Genomic DNA, 20,907 nt, shown 5'->3' with positions numbered 1-20,907 from the left:
GATGAAATTCAATTTGTTTGTGAATGTCTTCTCCACTCATTACAGTCGCATACAAACAAAAAAACCTAAAAATTTCAATTTTATGGATTTAAAAAAAAAAGAAATTCGCTAGTAACATGAAAAGCATTGCACGGTGAATCGTTAAGTGGCGAGATATGATCCAATGGACGAGAAGTTTATAAAATTAAACCGAGGCAGGAGAATAAACATCCAAAGATAAAATATAAAAAAATCACCCTTACTGAAATAAACAAGATGGACTAAAAACCAACCTTGGCGAATAATAATCACAACCATAATAGAATCGTCTAAAACCAAACAATATAATTTTCGGAGGCTTAGTTTATAGAAGATACATATTCAGATTTATTTATATATAGACAAAAATTGTGTCTGTCTCTCCTTATTGTTTTGTTTGACCACTCATCAAGCGTTTACATGGAGCATTTCAACGTTTTAGCCCATAATAATATCAATTAATGATAATGCGAAAGATTATTATGCGAAATCAATGCCATAAAATTTTATATTTAAAGTATCGGGTTTTTATCCCGCACTTTTAATCAAAGGTACGGACGTTAGGAATCGCTTCTTTCAAAACGATACCTTCTGAGAATCGATTACTACTGGGGGTATCGAGCTCGATACCTTATACCGCCTGGTGTGTATCAGCTAAGAACCGTAAACCGTAAACACAGGAAACAAACATTCGTGGGTAAATCTAAACACCGAAAGTAAACAAACTAAACAATGGACAGAAACGGAGCGTTCAAAAACGGTACAGGCTGTAGAGGCAAAGTTTGTTAGTAGAATGATCTTGGTATATATATATATATATATATATATATATATATATATATATATATATATATATATATATATATATATATATATATATTTAAATGTAATTATACATAAACATATATATATATATATATATATATATATATATATATATATATATATATATATATATATATATATATATATATATATATATATACATAAATATATATAGTTTTTATATATGTCATAGTTCATGTATATACATATATATAAAAACGATTCTAGCTGACGGCTCTCTCCCTTATTTTAACTAACGAACTGCCGCCCATTAAGCCTGTAGTCATAGCAATCAATGATATGGTTTTCAAAGTCACGCGATTTCACTTTTTAAAAAAACAAAATGACTGTCCATTATAACAAATTACCATGTCCTATAACCCCTGTGCTAGCGTTGCAGTAAAAAAAAATCATAACGAAAACATGATGTAATAATTGCTGTTGGTGCAGGAACGAAACGCAATCAGCGCGAAGCTGCCAGGCTTATCCCGGCTTCATCGCCGTTTCCGACATGTCTGACATAAAACTGCTACGTCAGACTTAACCAGTCACGTGTCCTGGCGCTTCTGGCTTAACCAGTCACGTGTCTGGTTTGTTGCAGGGGTGGAACATAAACAACACTGTCGCTAGGGTAAACAATTAGGGCCGGCCATCTTGTTAACTGGAGATGACAGTCGATATCCATCTTGCGTGCCGAAAATTGATCGTCTGGTTATCAAATACACCCAAGTGTTAGTGTAACCACAGGGTATATTTTGGTCTCCACTGGCAGGAGATTCAAATTTTTTTTAAACAAACTTTTCGATATTTTTTATTTGTTCATACGCATGCGCGTATCCGATCTTTATTCAGACTTTATCGTCCTTTTTTTGAAGAATTAATGGCACTCGTCTCATACAAAGTGGTCACGAAGTTTGATTGGCTTGACAACAGAGGCGTAGCGACCCTATTCGTTTCGTACCCCCATCCCTCCCCATTAATATATAGTTTCACGTTGTTGAAAAAGTCCGTCGTCACCACAATTTATTTCAGGCACTCCTCCCCCCCCCCCCCCGAGCGAAATGGAATTTATATAGAAAATATATACTTTTATCAGTGTCCGTCCCCCCCCACCCCCGGAAAATTTATTCAGCCCCCCACGCCGGAGAAAAAAGTCTGGAGGAAACACTGGTCGTCACGCTCCACCCCCCCCCCCCCCCCCCACCCCCAACCCCCCTTAAATTGGAACAGTCGGGTAGCTTTTTTACCAGTCGCTTTCCATTTTTGTCATACATTTAGAAAACAGGTAATAATTCCATAAAAGCCAGCTGGCAGTCTAGTTTCGTAACCTCAATTGTGGATCAATCAGTAATGTTGCTTAGAATGAAGTGTTTTTTAAAATAACTTTTCCTACCCTGTCTAGCGCCCCCTATTGTTGGCGCCCCAGACCCTAAGCCCCGCCCCCTCCCCCCACCCCACCCTTGGCCACGCCTCTGCTTGACAAACGACTCATTTCGAATGAAGTTCTAATGATGGGATGGCGATTTGTTATCAGCAACTGAAATTAATGACTACATGACATGCATATCCGATAGGAAAACAAGCACATTTAACACGAATTCCTACTAATTCAAAAGGCCCTTACCCCCTCCATCACACACACCATATTTTTGTGCCTTTATTCAATAAGTACAAGATGACATTCTTTTCACATACCCACCCCCCACATGACATACACATCATTCATATTCAATTGATTATTTCTTTATTTGCACCCCACCCCTCTCAACCCACCATTCAGTTTCACTTCAATTTTCAATGCGCATGCCTACTGTATTATTTCCGCTGTCATTAGCCCCACCTATTTATGTATCCTATGCTTACAAACACACAAAAAAGAGCTCCACTACTCCTCCGGAAGTTGACGTGTTACCCACGTGTGCGGCAATTGTGTCGCATTTCAATAAATTGCTTCATTAACACAAAACACTTTTCATGTGTTCGAAATTTGAAACACGATATTTTACTCGCGTTTTCAATTTCATTAAATCGTTTTCACTTAAAATCATGTGAACCATTTTTATTTTAAGTAACGTTTTTTTTAATTGCTTGTTTGTGTCGACCTACCTCACGTTGATGTAAACATAAAACAAAAATTATTTGTATTTAATCAATGTGAAGGCAAAACAAATAAAAAATTAATCCCATATGCTTAAACGAATTACTTTGATTGCAAAATCCTGTGTGGGCAAATATATATATATATATATATATATATATATATATATATATATATATATATATATATATATATATATATATATATATATATATATATATATATATATATATATATAATAAAATCATCAAAAGCAACGTTGCTTCAACTCTAAAATCAAACAACTGCTACCTTGCAGAACTAAAGAAAAGAAGAGATGTCTAGACTATAATATGTATAAAAAGTACTTGCTTTACAAGTATAACTACACTTGTTTTACCTATACAAGTATGACTAAACTTGTTTTACCTTTACAAGTATAACTACAAATAACTACAAATAAAACAGGTATAGTTATACTTGAAAAGATATAATATACTTGTTTTATCTTTACAAGTATAACTCTACTTGTTTTATTTTACAAGTATAACTACACTTGTTTTATTTTACAAGTATAACTGTATTTGTTTTATCGTCGTTGATGTCGCGTCTACACTCTACCATTAGCTAAGTTAAAAACATTTCATTGTAATTTTTTTTTAGCCAGGCCACATTTTCTAATTCAAATCTTATATTTTATTTTAAGCGCAATATTTTTATTTGTTTGTCATACGAGTAAGGTCATGTATTAAGTCAGCTTAGTGGTGGACTTCATTAACATGTTGTTACACGTGTGAAAAAAATGGTTAAATATTACAGCGTTTACCATTCCCAGCATGCATGTTGAGCTAATGACTCGAAGTGTTTGACTGCGGCCATAACTGGTAACATAGGCTCACATTGATGATTCTCAAATCGTGAAGTACGGCTACATATACGACGGTACTAATATAACATGGGTAGGGTGAAGGGTAGATATGCAACACCTCACTAGAAGCCTTGGACATAGACGATATGAACATTGCTAGCTCTAATTTAATACAGATTTGTACTTTAAGGTAGAATTATAAAATCCAAACGTTAATCTTAAACCTCGGGTAAAGACGATCCAGGAATATCTTGGCTCCTGTAAGGTTTGTACTCTATCCAATCCAACGCTAGCACCTATTTTTAGCTCGCCTATTTCAGGGGCGCACAACCCGTCGTTACGATTAACGAGGGTGAGTGTGTGGGTATCGAATTAATTGGACTGCCGATCTGGTGGGTTAATTTATCCATGTGTACATGCACGAGTTTTATTTTTTTCTCTCGTAGCTATGTCGCAGTAGTCCCACACGTAAAGGTTTGGTGTAATTAACTTTTCTCGGCGGCAGACACCAATTATCGATAATTCCGTCGAGTAATAAGGTCAGTGCTTTACTCGAACAAGTTTAATGAGAAGAGTGTTGTGGGAAGGGGTACAAACCTAGAAAAAAAAAAAAGAATTAATGGAGTTAATTTTCCTTTTGTTTGAGGGAGCAGAGTTTCTCACGTGTGATGAATGAAGTGATTGTGTTGTTGTTAATTATCGCAGCTGTGTACAATCAAATTACGTTAAGTTTTAAACTTGTTTGAGGCACCTTCCTACTTCGGGTGTTTGGTGTTAGTTAATTTTTGGTTTTGGTTAACACAAGTGAGTTCTTTTCATCTTCAAATTCAGGGTGAGTGTCTTTAGAGTAAGTCTAAACTTCAACAAGTTTCTTCCGGACATTTGTGACAGTACCTGTACCTGAAAGACGGGGGTAGGGGGTGTTTAAAATGTGACGCTTTGTTATGTTTCTATTGAAATATTTTGGCCTCGGATATTTTACAATATTGTGCCCAATATATATATATATATATATATATATATATATATATATATATATATATATATATATATATATATATATATATATATATATATATATATATATATATATATATAATATGGATAGCATGATTATCAAAATGCGATTGAAATTAATTGAACTCGCAGATGCCTAATAAGGTCGAAGGTCTCAGAGATGTAGATATACACAACCCTACTAAACTGCTGACCCTTCGATTTGACCGATTACATTAAAACAGTTAAAAAAATAAACATCTATTTCAGTCACGTGATTTCTTGTGTCTGATCTAAAAATAAACCTCCCATATTGAGATCGCTCAAACACCCCCACTTCAGCCCATCGTCGCCGCGGTTAAAGAAAACTTATCTAAACATAAAATAAACTTCTGGATACCAGACGAAGGTCGGGGTATAGACGCGAAGATTATGAAAGAAACGCGGCGTTACATCATCTATTGAAGGCGAGTCGCGATCCTCTGGTCTAAGTGGTATGGGGGTTGATGCAAAAACAGATCACTTGCCGTGTTTATGATACGCCGGGTATGTGAAGAAATTAGTTTCATTTCCTAACCGATATTAATAGCCCGGTGTTTTAAAAATAAGCATTACATTCAAAACATATCTTACTAGTTTTTTTTTTTGCTACATAAATCGTGATAAATTTTACGGTATGTGCAAAAAAAATATAAAAAAAAATAAAAAAAAATCCATGCACTCTATGTCTCCCACCTGCCCCCACCTTGGTTCCATCCTGCCGTTTAAAACACCGGTACCAGACAGGTGGGATGACGGGCCAGTTTTAATTAAAAGTTTTCTGCACTGATGTCACGGACCAGACGAGCAGGATACACAACGTTGTTGTTGATGGTGCGCGCTTGTCTATAGGGTTCAGGGGATACAGGTTTGATGTTGTGAGTTTTTCCATAGGATTCATAGGATACGGGTTTGATGTTGTGAGCTAGTCTATAGGGTTCGTAGGATACGGGTTTGATGTGAGCTTGTATATAGGATTCGTAGGAAACGGGTTTGATGTTGTGAGATAGTCTATAGGATTCATAGGATACGGGTTTGATGTTGTGAGCTAGTCTATAGGGTTCGTAGGATACGGGTTTGATGTGAGCTTGTATATAGGATTCGTAGGATACGGGTTTGATGTTGTGAGATAGTCTATAGGATTCGTAGGATACGGGTTTGATGTTGCGAGCTTGTCTATGGGATTCGTAACGGGTTTTATGTTGTTTTTTTCTATAGGATTCATAGGATACGGGCTTGATGTAAGCTAGTCTATAGGATTAGTAACGGGTTTTATGTTGTGAGTTTTTCTATAGGATTTAGAGGATACGGATTTGGGTTTTCAAGACACGTTTGCACAATTTTACAGTTTAAAAGTGTTTTGTTTTGTTATTTGTGGGTTATTTCGATTTGGTCGATGAAAATATTGTTTTGTGGTTGTTTTGATTGCAATATTTACTACTATCCCTTGTTCTGAAACATCATCTGTTGTGTTTAGTAATTTTTGAGACTAAAAACGTATTATAGCAACCTCAGTTTCTATATAGTTTTTCTTTCATACAGAATTCATCCCTTCAGTAATTCATTAAAATGGAGATATTGTAAAAGGCCATAATAAAGATGCCCCTTCGGACCAGGTGAAGTAGCGTTCACCTATTTCTGTGACTTCGGTATACGAAAGGATTATATTGTCAGTTATATGTCCAGCTGTCTAATTGATCTAATGTGAATCAGGTACCCGTCAGAGCTGGATGTACTTAAGTACGCTCTACGTACTCGAACCCGGGATCTGAACCCGAGTCTTTTAGCTTAACAGTCGTGCGTTCTACCCGCCGACCACGACGGTACCGTCATAGACAATAGTGTGGGGATTTATTCCGGACGTTCTCTTGCAATGTTGAGTAGTTTATTGTCTGTCTCATTCTCTTTGTTGAAATATAATGTAAAGAAGTGTCTGCTCCCTTGTGGTCAGACTTTAGTCCAAATTCTCGCTGACCCAGACACATGTTTGGAGATTAGGCTAAACATGGTGATCAAAAAACTTGTGTAAATAGTCTTGTTGTTTTTTACTTAAGATTTAATTAGGTGGGTTTATTTCTATATTGTATCTAAAGAGGTGTCTTAAACCAGGGGTCTCCAAACTACGGCCCAAACTGAAATTTGATAGTTAATGCGGCCCCCGGACTGAAAAGTTTGGAGACCCCTGTCTTAAACCTTCGAGTTTTAGTATAATGTCATAAAGCACTTAAAAATTTTAATATAATCTCATGGCTTCTTTAGAGTTTTAGTGTAATGTCATACACCTTTTTAGAGTTTTATTATAATGTCATACACCTTTTTAAAATTTTAGTGTAATGTCATACACATTTTTAGAGTTTTAATGTAATGCCTTACCACTTTTTAGAGTTTTAGTGTAATGCTATAGATCAGTTTTCCGATGAATTACACACGATGTATAACGCTCCACGCCATATAAGCCCATATCACATTACACGCTTCATACAGGTCTAAAATGGCATCGTGGCGTACTAGTATAGACGATTAGCTTGACCGTCGCTTACAATTTGATCAGAGTTTGGCTACCATTTTTAATAAAAGCAACTTTTGAATAATTTTCAAATTTTTCTATGAAACCTTATTTTAAGTTTTATTCTAAGTGCGACATTTTAAACTGTACAAACTGCATGTACGTAAATGTTATATTTACACTATCCTTTGTTATGAAACATGTTACCTAAAACATTAGCCACAGTTACCCATTCAAAAATACGCCGATTCTCACCTCCCCCCCCCCCCCTTGCTTTTCAAATATAAGACAAGACTAAACAAAAAGACAAACATAATTTACGAACTACAAAACGTTCTAGAACTCTCCTAGCTCCTCCCCCACCCCTTTTCCCACAAACTATTTACGTATGCCCTTGTTCTACCTTATTTAAAATGTTGTTGTAGCCAGAACTGCAATTTGGAGACTGAATTTAGTTATCTCGTGAGTTACTGATGTTTGTGTTGTGTGTGTTTTTCAGGTCAAATGTTAAAGAATGGGTTGCCTGGGTGAGACGAAGTCTTGGATTATTTACCTTATATGGTCATCTATACCTCTAGGTGAGTAGGGTGATATTTTGGTTGTCTTTAAACGTTGTATCACAGTCAGATGTAAGATGTGGTTTATAAACTTAGTATCACATTCAGGTGTGAGATGTAGGTTATAAACTTAGTATCACATTTAGATGTTAGTTATGGTTTATAAACTTAGAATCACATTCACGTGTGAGGTGTAATTTATAAACTTAGTATCACATTCACGTGTATGATGTGGTTTATAAACTTAGTATCACATTCAGATGTCAGCTGTATTCTACAAACTTAGTATCACATTAAGATGTGAGATGTAGTTTATAAACTTAGTATCACATTCAGATGTGAGATGTAGTTTATAAACTTAGTATCACATTCACGTGTGAGGTGTAGTTTATAAACTTAGTATCACATTCACGTGTATGATGTGGTTTATAAACTTAGTATCACATTCAGATGTCAGCTGTATTCTACAAACTTAGTATCACATTAAGATGTGAGATGTAGTTTATAAAGTTAGTATCACATTCAGATGTGAGATGTAGTTTATAAAATTAGTATCACATTCAGACGCGAGATGTAGTTTATTAACTTAGTATCACATTTGGATGTTAGTTGTAGTTTATAAACTTAGTATCACATTTAGATGTTAGTTGTAGTTTATAAACTTAGTATCATATTCAGATGTGTCGTGTAGTTTATAAACTTAGTATTACATTCAAGTATGAGATGTAGTTTACAAGTTTAGTAGCACATTCAGCTACTGACTTGGGTTATAAACTATATATCACATCCAGCTATTGACTTAGGCTTATAAATAAACAGCGAAATTTTTAAAAACTATAAAAATAAACTGGTTGTGGATTTAAAATCTAAAACTGCTGACGATGCTGATTAACACTTGTGTGCTAGCCGTGTGAAAATGTTTACATTTTGTTTCTCCAGTCATCTCTGAGTTTACCGTTAAAATGTTTACATTTTGTTTCTCCAGTCATCTCTGAGTTTACCGTTAAAATGTTAACATTTTGTTTCTGCAGTCATCTCTGAGTTTACCGTGAAAATGTTTACATTTTGTTTCTCCAGTCATCTCTGAGTTTACCGTTAACCCCTACCCGGCCAGGATTTATGCCGGGGCTCCCAAAGATGTGCCCGTCTTGCAGGTCACGGCAACGGACAATGCCACAGGTAGGTGCTTTGGTGCTAAAGTTACGGTAAACATCACTCAAAGATGGAGGCATAGCTCCATCGTAGGCAGTTCTAGCTTTTAATTTGTAGAAGAGCGGGACGAACACACGTTTATAGCATAAATAAATAAATGAATAAATATATATATACATATATATATATATATATATATATATATATATATATATATATATATATATATATATATATATATATATATAATTTATTTATATATATATATATATATGTATATATGTATATATGTATATATATATGTATGTATATATGTATATAAATAAATTATATATATATATATATATATATATATATATATATATATATATATATATATATATATATATATATATATATATGTATATATGTATATATATATGTATGTATATATGTATATAAATAAATTATATATATATATATATCTATATATATATATATATATATATATATATATAATGTATATATGTATGTATGTATATATGTATATAAATAAATTATATATATATATATATATATATATATATATATATATATATATATATATATATATATACATATATATATATATATATATATATATATATATATATATATATATATATATATATATATATATATATATATATATATATATATATATATATATATATATATATTGAATAGAGTTTTTAATTAAATAAAAATGAAGTGTACTTAGTATTGAGAACGTTTCAAATTCTCCCCAGAAGCTAAGTTTTTAGCTTTAGTACAGAGTAAACCAAGGCAAAACAAATTACGAACGTGCAGTTTTTCAACGATTTTGACATTGAACATTAGAAAAGCGGCATTTCGTCATACAGAGTGTCGCATTTTGTGTATCAGTGACCTGATTAAATTTATACAAACAACCGTATACGACATTAATGCCGCATACGACATTAGTGCCGCATACGACATTAGTGCCGCATACGACATTAGAACCGCATACGACATTAGTACCGCATACGACATTAGTGCAGCATACGAGATTAGAACAGCATACGACAGTGGCGTCGCATATTGCCGACCACAGTTCTAGACATCCAACGAAGAGCAGAAAGGCGATATCATACACACACAACATCTTTCATTTCATGGGTCGGTGTGGTCCAGTGGTAGAGCACTTGCCATCTTACCCCTAAACCTCGAGTTCGATTCCCCAGCTCTAGTCAGTAAGAACATCTCTTGAGCCCACCCAGCAGTGATGGGAAGTTACTTCGAATTTGTGAGGGTCAAGCCCTTTGGGCCTAACTCCACAATTCCTTCATTTGCTAATACTAAGAAAACACATGAACCCTATTTTCTCATCCCGAACGGTCGACTTTTCTTTTAAAAAATGTACTTTTTAAACATACATGTTATGAAAAAAATAATACTGGTTATTTTTGTCTTTAGGTCTACCGATCACCAAATTTGTGCTGGATGCAAAGAGCGATGCCAAATTTTTCAGGATTGATAGCAATGGGACTTTGTTTACAAAGGAGACGATAGACTTTAACGTTGGGAGGGAGTTCTCGTTCTTCATCTTCGCTATCGTCAACAAGGACCAGGTGAGTGATAGAGGATGTGTTTTGTCTTAGTGGATGGGTAGAGGCTAGAGTAGACGGTGTTTTGTCTTAGTGGATGGGTAGAGGATAGCGTAGAGGGTGTTTGTGTAGCTAAAAGTGATTGGGGTAATTTGTGCGGTGTCTGGGTAACTCAGGTAACTAATTATGATTCAGGTAATTTATACGGTGTCTGGGTAACTAATTATGATTGGGGTAATTTGGACGGTGTTTGTGTAGCTAATTATGATTGGGGTAATTTGGACTGTGTCTGGGTAGCTAATTATGATTGAGGTAATTTATACGGTGTTTGTGTAGCTACTTATGATTGGGGTAATTTAGACGGTGTATGGGTAACTAATTATGATTGGGGTAATTTGGACGGTGTTTGTGTGGCTAATTATGATTGGTGCAATTAAGACGGTGTTTGTGTAGCTAATTATGATTGTTGCGATTAAGACGGTGTTTGTGTGGGTAATTATGATTGGATTAATTTGGACGGTGTCTGGGTAACTAAGGTAACTAATTATGATTGGACTAATTTGGACGGTGCCTGGGTAACTAATTATGATTGGGGTAATTTGGACGGTGTCTGTGTAGTTAATTATGATTGGGGTAATTAAAACGTTGTTTGTGTGGCTAATTAATGATGGGCTAGTGCAGACGGTGTTTGTGTAACTAATAATTGTTGCACTAACTGTAGTCTGGGTAGTAAAATAGACAGAGTTGCACACATTGCTGGACTAAAACATATATCTGCTAGTTGAAAACTAGATTAAGGTTGACTTGATAGAAGTGGTCGTACTTTTTGCACAATATTACAATTGATTCTAAAGCGATATTGCACCATGTTTAATAGATAACATACATCTTGTTGAAAGAAAGCAATTCTAATTACTAATGCATTTAATTCTTCTTTGTGTGTCCTTGTTTTAAATTTAACTTGTTTCATGATTTATTTTTAATTTTAAATTAAAGCGCTTCAAGTAATGAAAACATTCATTGTTCTTACTTTTCAAAAAAAAAATCTAGAAATTATTTAGTCTAGTACGACTTTATTTGAAAAGAAGAATTAACTTTTTAAAACATTTTTTTTTATCAATCTTTAGTTGAAAAACAACTTTATTTATTGTAGAAAAAATTAACGTTTTTATTTTCTATAAATTATAAATCTTTAAGTTGAAAACAGCCTCATTTGAAAAGAAAACTTAACGTTTTGATTTTCAGGAATACCCCGACAAATATGTAAGCATAAGCTTTGACCGTGTGTAACGCTAGCTTTAACCCGCATGCTAATCTCTAACTCGACTTCTCACTTATAAACGGTTATCTTTTCCGTTATGAGGTGCCAGGATGCCGTTTGCTGTGCTATGAACGGCCATTATAAAGCATGAAAAGCATCCATAAGGTTAAGACTTTAACGAGCTAAGCTTAGGGTGAATGCTAGTTTAGAAATCAATGTGTTTGTCAAAGGCAATGGTATTTTGGCACTAAATAACGGAAAAAACGCGGGCAATAAAATACTTTAAAATAGTATTCTCTTTATTGATAAAAAGTCCGTGAATAGCCTCCCCTCTACCCGAAATTGCCTAATAATTATTGTATTCGCATGTCCATAATTATTCTTTATAATTAAACACTAAATCCATTTTATTACTTCTCTTAATGGAGAATTTATCCCTTAACCAGTGGCGTTTAATAACATTCAAATATTTATTACCCATTTGCTTGGCTTTTTTAATATTTTTAAAAACATTTTTCATTCCAAAAATAAAATCCCAATTTTATAATATTGAATCTAACTTTGGCTTCTCATTTATTTTAACAATTAACAATTCGATTTATTCAATATTTTTATCACAATAGCTCAATGTTTGGTTTTACATTATATTCAATTGTGTATTGTGTACTTTTTTTCCATAACTATGTTTTACTTCTGTTGTTACTTGGTTTTGCTTTGTGTTTTGTATGAAACATTATTTTACATACAAAATATTTTTTTCACGAAAATCAAAACTAACACCATACACAATTTCTTATACGTTGATATGATTGTGTGTTGTCCATAGCAACAACAAGTTCAATGTCTTTAACTTTGACTGAGATTAACAACAAGTATGCACTCGGACAGAGGCGTAGCGAGAGGGGGGTGGGGGTGGGGGGGGGGGGGACATATGTCCCCGGGCGCCCACCTTAGGGGGGCGCCAAATTGAAAGTTTGAGGTGGGGGGTGCAAATGAAAAGTTCGAGGGGGGTGCAAATCGAAAGTTTGAGGGAGGGGGTGCAAATCGAAAGTTTGTCCCCGGGAAGGGTCGCTACGCCTCTGCACTCGGAAATAAATAAACGTTTTGTTGTTTAAGGTTGTTTCTTTCAAATGCCTTATCTCCAAATTAAGAAATCACGAGCTAAATTTGATATATTTTTAAACGAAGGTTTTTATTTTGATAGTAGCCTACTCACCACATCCTTCCACTCAAAAGATTGACTAAAATTAATTAATATGTATCAGTTTAATTATTATAGGCCTATTTAGAGTACAAAAATAGATTACTCATAATATTTCTGTAGATTTTATGCTTATTTAATTTATTTAAAGACTTATGAAACAGTTGAATGATTTTTAAAATACCCGCCCAAGAGCGTCGATTCAAGTCAATAAAAAATAGGAACAGTTCTTCTATCGAAAATAATGCAAAAGTAAATTCTTGAAAGTGATAATGTTATTTTTGAAGTAAATTGGCTTTGGGGCATATTTTCATACAAGGTCGACTAGTAGCTTGTTGGGTGTGTCAAAAATGAAATGAGTATTTCAGTAGACAGTTTTATTTTTTAAGTTCTAAATAATGTTTTACAAACTAAATTCTTTACATTTTACAAAATTTTTTTTTTAATTTCCCGAATTATAAAATGTCGCTGCAAATGTTAAAATATGAAAACCCCAGAAATTGTATCGTATGGCATAACGACACGCTTCTAACTGCACTTAGGTTCGATCTTAACGCTTTCAGATGAACTATTCGATCTATAATTATTGAACTATTGATTACCTTTATCCGATAGTAATCGTCATTTATGATTGATTATTTTTGGCTCAAATCAATTATATTCAGATAAACCATGAATTGCATTTTAGTTCTTAGCTGCAAATCGATAAATGGCTTCGTGATTATTTTAGGAAACGATTGTTCATAGTAAGTCGCATTGATATAGTAAAAGTACACAGCTAAAAGGGATATACGTGATGGAGTGGTGGAGATTACGTCTGCTAATCCGTAAGTCACGTGTCCGGATTATCGGGGCTCGAGTCTGTTAGACGTCCCTGGTGGGTAGCTGCAGAGGCGTAGCGAGAAAGGGGGGGGGGGCGGGGGGTGCGGACCGCACCGGGTCACACCATTTAGGGGGGGTGACACCAAGGCAAAAAATAGCAAAATATATAGAGAAAAACTTGAGTGGGGGTGCAAATCGAAAGTTTGAGGGGGGGGGGGGGGTTGCAAATCGAAAGTTTGAAGGGGGAAGGGGGGTTGCAAATCGAAAATTTGAAAGTTTGTCCCTGGGAAGGGTTACTACGCCTCTGAGGGGTGACACCAATAAGTGCCGCACCGGGTGACACCCGACCTCGCTACGCCACTGGGTAGCTGACTAAATTTAGTGAAACAAAGTTGTTGACTATAGATAAAAAGATGATGATGATGACGATTTCTCTTTTGTTTCTACAGTACGATTCGTTGATATTTTACTTCTAGTATCGCTACCTTTGAATCATTACGAAACTGAAAATTCTTCAGAGCGTTCTAAGAACGAAATTAAATTACGAATATAAATTTAAAACAATGGATTTTGACCCAATGTCTTAATTGGCATTAGATGGATAATTAAGGTATTAGATTCGCATTTATCTATTAAACGAAATTTAAAACCAATTAATTTGTAAATTAATCGATTGTAGCGTTCTCAAAGAATTACTAAGTTGTAAAAATGTTCGTATATGTCTTGGCTAATGCACGCTGATGAAGACAGTGAATTGAAGCACTTTTTCATTCTCAAGAAATATATTGTTTGTAAAACGTTACTAACATCTATTTTCCTCTCTTATTATTTGTACACCAATCTACTTATACATTTTTCTCGTTGCTTTCTTGTATAATAAAACAAATTTGACATTTTTTTTCTTAAGACTAACATAATTTAGTATTGTAAAAGTATTGTTTTGTTTAGATGTTTGTTTTTTTTTTTTTGTTTTTTTTTTGTAAACATATTTTCACTGCCTTCTCTAAAGTTATCCACACATTCTTGCTGCAATAATTAATAATACAAACCAGTGTTTCTTTCAACCATGGCAATGCCCCCCCCCCCCCCCACTCCTGAGTCACGTTAACCCCCCTCCCTCCCCACTCCCGAACGAAATAGAATTTGTATTGAAGTATATATACTTTAATTTCCGCCTCCCCCCCCCCCCACCTCCAAAAAATGTTGCCAGAAAGTTTCAAGTAACCCCCCTCCCCCCTCAGCCGGAGAAAAAAAGTCTGAAAAAAACCACTGATAAAAAATCCCTGCGGCTTTAATTATTACTTACATATTCATGAGAAGTGGTGTGTATGTAAAGAGGGGTCGGGGGGGGGGGGGAGGGGCTATCCTGAAAAGTAACATCAGAAAGCTTTGTATTATAGGAATTTATCTTGCTGATATTTATCCAATAAACGCATTCAGTTATAAATCCTGGAATGTTTCACCCACTTGATAGGCAACAGCAGAGTGACTTAGCTACACAGTGGTGTTTTATTAACGCTGAGAATATGGTAGACAAGTAGTCGAATGGCGTAACTAAGGGGAGTGGGGGTTGTCCGCCCCGTGAGACTCTTTCAATAACTTAACATATTTTGAGAGGGGCGCCAAAATAGAGAAATGTTAATGAGATCTAGTTAGGAGAAGTGGAGAAAGGGTGGGAGCCATCATTTCTTTAAAAGTTGTCGTATACTTTTTACTTACTTTTTTTTTTACTTTCATTGTTGTCTTTGATCGTTTGTGTGTATATGTATTGTCTGAAATGTTGTTTATTTTTTTAAAATACCTTTACAGTGAAGCGAAAAATAAATATCACAGAAATAACTTACTTTTCCCTCCGTATCTTAAAATTTTATTTACTTTTTGCACTTACACTAGAGCAATTTGTAATAACTTTTTTTTAAATTTAAATTTACCTTTCTTTTTCTACAAAGTTATTATTTACATTTTTATTTGATTTAATATATTTTATTATAATTTGTTCTGGAAAAACCAAACGATCATAGGTTTAATCAAGAGAACAACAGAACCTATGTGGATGTTTAAAAAACGACCGGATTTATTTACCGGTACAAACATTCTAAACGAGAGGCATTTTTTTTAATGTGTACATGTTGGCACAATAGACACTTCAAGCCTGATTGATATTGTCCATTTTCTTACTCGAGATTTTATTCGTGTCTAATTATATTGTAACTCTGTTTACGACTTGATATAAAGGAAGTAATGTTTTAGTCTGACATGTTAAATCCAGGAAAAAATATAACAAAAAATATATAATTATCAGTTTAGTTTTTTTTTATTAACTTATTTTTGCATGCAGCTTAGCGGTGAAAATAATGGTTTTCTAATTACGTCTGAATTGATCGATTTTCATATTATTTGTATACTAATATTGCCAAAAAATAAACTGAAATTTACTTATGTTTTTACTGTTAATCATAGAAAAAATTAACTTCTCAATCGATTTTTTTCGATTTCAAGCATTAAAAAATGTCATCAATGTTTCTTATCCTCACCAGGCGGATTATAGACAAGCGAGCATTCGGGTGTCAGAGAAAAACGTCTACCCCCCACAGTTCAACCTCACACAGTACATGTTCCCTGTGTACCGCTACGGTGTGGGAGACAAGATCGGGTGTGGTAGCCGCTAGTGACCCGGATGACAAAGGACTACAACAGAGAGTTTAAAATTTACGCGGCAGAAAATCAGGTTTGTTCTGCTTGTACTAATCCACGACACGCTGGGAATAATTATGTAAATAGAATATCGAGGACCAGAATAATTTATTGTATTTATTTATGTCAGGAAGCATATTTGCAGGCGAATTGCATTAGTGCTTTTTACACACACACACAAACACACACACACACACAGTGTTTCTTCAGACTTTTTTCTCCGAGGGGCACTTGAAATTTTCGGGGGGGGGGGGGGGGGGGGGGGTAGGGGCGGTAGACTTTCTTCGGGGGAGGGGGGGGGCGGACACTGTTAAAAGTATATATTTTCTATTTTTCTATATAAATTATAAAAATTTCATTTCGTTCGAGGGGGGGGGGGGGGGTAAGAAACTCTGCACACACAACACACACACACACATATATATATACATATATATATATATATATATATATATATATATATATATATATATATATATATATATATATGTATGGGTATGTCTTTGGGTATAGGTAATCGTATGTGGTATGTGTATATACAGTGTCACTAATAACATTGCCCTACCGCCCCCGGAAATAACTGGGGTCCAAAAGTTTCTGGCTCTCTCCGTCTACACACTAACGCTAACCTTTAAAGGTGCGCAATTTGCAGCCTGTCGCAAGTCTAAGCAAATTAATATGGGAGTGTTATCTCCCCTCCTCTTGTGTCCACATCTTCAACACAGACGGAGGAATACATTTGAACTATTGACACACGGGAACCTTCCGTTCATGGGAGGGAGGAGGGCTGAAAGTGGGGAGGGGGTGAGGGGGGGGGCTTCGACAAGCGTAGCACTCGAACTTGTTTTTAAACATTATGTCATAGTGTACATTAGATCTTTTTTTCTCTAAACTTTTCAATTTTTATGTTAAAAATACGTCGGGGCTCGCGCTATTTTTTTTAAAATTACATTTTAGGTAAAATTGAAAAAGGTGAATGAGAATTAAATTAAGCAAAGGTTAAAATAATTTGCAGGTTAATGCTTTTCGTTATATTTTCTTAATATTTTTTTTTAACAAAAAATATCCCCTCCCCCCATTTAAATTGGATTTTAAGGAGGTGTGGCTTTGCCATAAGGAACCAATATTTAGGCAGGCCTATACACAAGCTATATATACAGTTTAAGCTATGTCAAGACCAGAGTTTCTTCCAGGCATCTTTCAATTTTTTGTCCCCCCACCCCCCCCCCCCCCCCCCCCACGAAAATTTCATGTGCTCCTCCGGAGAAAAAAGTCACTGAAACACTGGTCAAGACATTCTCACCATGCTGTCTTTATGTTTTGTTATGTTTATGGAGGCATTTACACAAGCTATATATACATTGTAAGCTATGTAAAGACAATCTCACCACGCTGTCATTATGTTTTGTTATGTTTATGAAGGCCTATACACAGGCTATATAATTATACAGTCAGTTAAGACAATCTCACAATACTCTCATTATGTGTTGTTATGTTTCCAGGTTGCCAACAAATACGTGTCTGTGGAACCAGACGGCAGCCTAAAGCTTGTCCACGTCGTCGATGACGTCACCATCTCCAATCTGGACCTGGTGGTACTGGCTACCGACCTGGGCTCGCCACAGATGACCGGCACCACGCATGTCAGCATCGATGTCTTGAACGTCAAACGTAAGGACTGATTGGAAGAAAACGTGTTCGATATTTTTGTTGTGGACTAGTCCTCGAAACTACCCTCGTCACTCGTCAATAGCACGCTCTAATTTATGACGTTATTGTAAGCAGTGGTGTGATAGTTGGGCCTTTCTAACATACACATTCTTATCAGAAGTGGTGAAATATATCGACCTTTCTAATATACACATTCTTATCAGAAGTGGTGAAATATATCGGCCTTTCTAATATACACATTCTTATCAGAAGTGGTGAAATATATCGGCCTTTCTAATATACACATTCTTATCAGCAGTGGTGAAATAGATCGGCCTTTCTAATATACACATTCTTATCAGAAGTGGTGAAATATATCGGCCTTTCTAATATACACATTCTTATCAGAAGTGGTGAAATATATCGGCCTTTCTAATATACACATTCTTATCAGAAGTGGTGAAATATATCGGACTTTCTAATATACACATTCTTATCAGCAGTGGTGAAATAGATCGGCCTTTCTAATATACACATTCTTATAAGCAGTGGTGTAATAGATCAGCCTTTCTAATATACACATTCTTATCATCACTTGTGACGTCACAGATCAGCTTTTCTAACATATCGGCCTTCCTAACAGACACATTGTTACCTTTTGTGGCTTAACAGATCAGCCTTTCTAACATACACATTATTATCACTAGTGACGTCACCAGTGGCGGAACTAGAAAAAAAAAGGCTCCCTCGCAAAAAAATTTTTTTGGGCCCCCCCCCCCTATATGTATATATATATATATATATATATATATATATATATATATATATATATATATATATATATATATATATATATATATATATATATATATATATATATAGACATACATACATACATATGTATAAATAGCCCGCTTCTCAAAATTTTAGATAGTCTATTACCTGAGTATTATAATATATTTTATTGCAATGTATAACCACTCTGAGATAACGAACCAGACAAAAATAAGTCCGAACTCATTTCGAGCGCGGCATTAATCGTGTTTTACAAATGTTTGTATTACGTCTTTATGTGTACCGAAAATAGTGACAAAATTGCTGGCTGGTCAAAATTATATAAACACGTAAGCTTGATTTTAAAATGGTTTCTCGCGTTATGTTTATTTTATGATTTTTTGTATTTATATTATTAGTTTTGAATACATTAATTTTATAGCTATAGGATTCTTTAATATGCCTCATTTAAATAATAATTAAGAGAATAAATGGCTCTTTAATTCACATAGTACAAAAGTATTTAAATGAGCTTTATGGGCACCCGTGTTTTGATGAAGGGCAGTAAGTCATGGAAGTATTGTGAACGTTTGCCTATCTTTCAAAGTACAGCTCTTGTAGATTTTATATTTTTCTAAGCAACAGTCAGAGTTTCTTCCAGGCATCTCTTCGGGGGGGCGAAACCCCCCGAAATAATTTTACCGCCCCCCCCCCCCCCCGAACGAAATGAAATTTATACATTTTATATAGAAAATATATACTTTTAACAGTGTCCGCCCCCCCGAAGAAAGTTTACCGCCCCCCCCCCCCCCGAAGATTTCAAGTGCCCCCCCCCCCCCCCCCCCGGAGAAAAAAAGTCTGGAAGAAACACTGGCAACAGTGTGTGTTAGTTACTGTAGAACAATGACTGCTATAGTAGACCTGTTTGTTTTTTACAAAACTACTATCAATGTGCACGAAAAAACATTATTTATGAAAGGAAAATTCATTGTTTTTTTGGTCGGAATTGGGCCCCTAAACGTCGTGCCCCCCCCCCCCCCCCCCGCATTGCGGGGTCTGGCGGCACTGTAGTTCCGCCCCTGGACGTCACAGATCGGCCTTTCTAACATACACATTCTTATCACCATTCGCATAACAGATCGGCCATATTTCTTAATCCTAAACCTAACTTACGTGTAATGACTGAATTTTTTCGCAGTATCACTATACTTGTACGTGGGTACGATGCATAGACTTAAAAATTAAAAAAAAAACATCTTTTTTAAGTATTTTCTTTGTAAAATAATTGGATTTTGTAATATCCGTAGCAGTAAACGATAAGGATTTGTCGCATTTTTCTAACTGCGATATATTCGCATCAACTGAAAAAACAACGTGTAACTGGGTAACGACTCAGCCAGCTTTTTTTATCGAGTTCCTCGTCTGCATTGAGTACTGCTACAAGCTAATGACCGGAAGGTTGCGTTCAATATGAATTCACCGTAGTGCAACAGTAATACAAGACGTGTTCGCACTAAAAGGAGGGGCGCTATTAAGGACACGGGTTTATTTGACGTTGATTGCCTTCAATCCTATGAAACAAGATTCAGCCGGGGTCCTTATGACGTAGCAGTTCTAATGTGGTAATGAAAATGACTGGGAAATAATCTTAATGCTCCATTAGATACAAAACATATAGAGTTTATTTCAACAACTTTTATTTTATATTTGTTTAGGGCAAAAAGCATCAGAAGTATTGAAGCTGCTTTTTATAGTTGTTTGTTAAATTATCTGAAGTGCTTTACCCCATTATAAAAACAAAAATTTGCTTTAATGTCGAGGGCCTATACATAGCATATATATATATATATATATATATATATATATATATATATATATGGC

At 35.0% G+C, this 20,907-nt stretch overlaps 1 protein-coding gene across 1 annotated transcript in view; it reads left to right on the top strand.

The window, feature by feature from the left end:
• Positions 1–18,250, top strand: part of LOC131951621 (uncharacterized) — a 56,412-nt gene extending 38,162 nt beyond the window's left edge. Inside the window, exons 3-8 of the mRNA XM_059313954.1 lie at positions 7,829–7,907; positions 8,964–9,065; positions 10,494–10,648; positions 11,870–11,887; positions 16,446–16,636; positions 18,105–18,250. Of these exons, the coding sequence (XP_059169937.1) occupies positions 7,844–7,907; positions 8,964–9,065; positions 10,494–10,648; positions 11,870–11,887; positions 16,446–16,577 (471 nt within the window). The 5' untranslated portion in view covers positions 7,829–7,843 and the 3' untranslated portion in view covers positions 16,578–16,636; positions 18,105–18,250. The remainder of the gene's footprint in view (positions 1–7,828; positions 7,908–8,963; positions 9,066–10,493; positions 10,649–11,869; positions 11,888–16,445; positions 16,637–18,104) is intronic.
• Positions 18,251–20,907: the final 2,657 nt, after the last annotated feature.

The sequence above is a fragment of the Physella acuta genome, unplaced genomic scaffold, assembly GCF_028476545.2.
Source record: "Physella acuta isolate Inbredline_101_S28 unplaced genomic scaffold, ASM2847654v3 ptg000817l, whole genome shotgun sequence".
Classification (NCBI taxonomy): domain Eukaryota; kingdom Metazoa; phylum Mollusca; class Gastropoda; family Physidae; genus Physella; species Physella acuta.
This window is presented reverse-complemented; position numbering and strand designations above follow the sequence as displayed.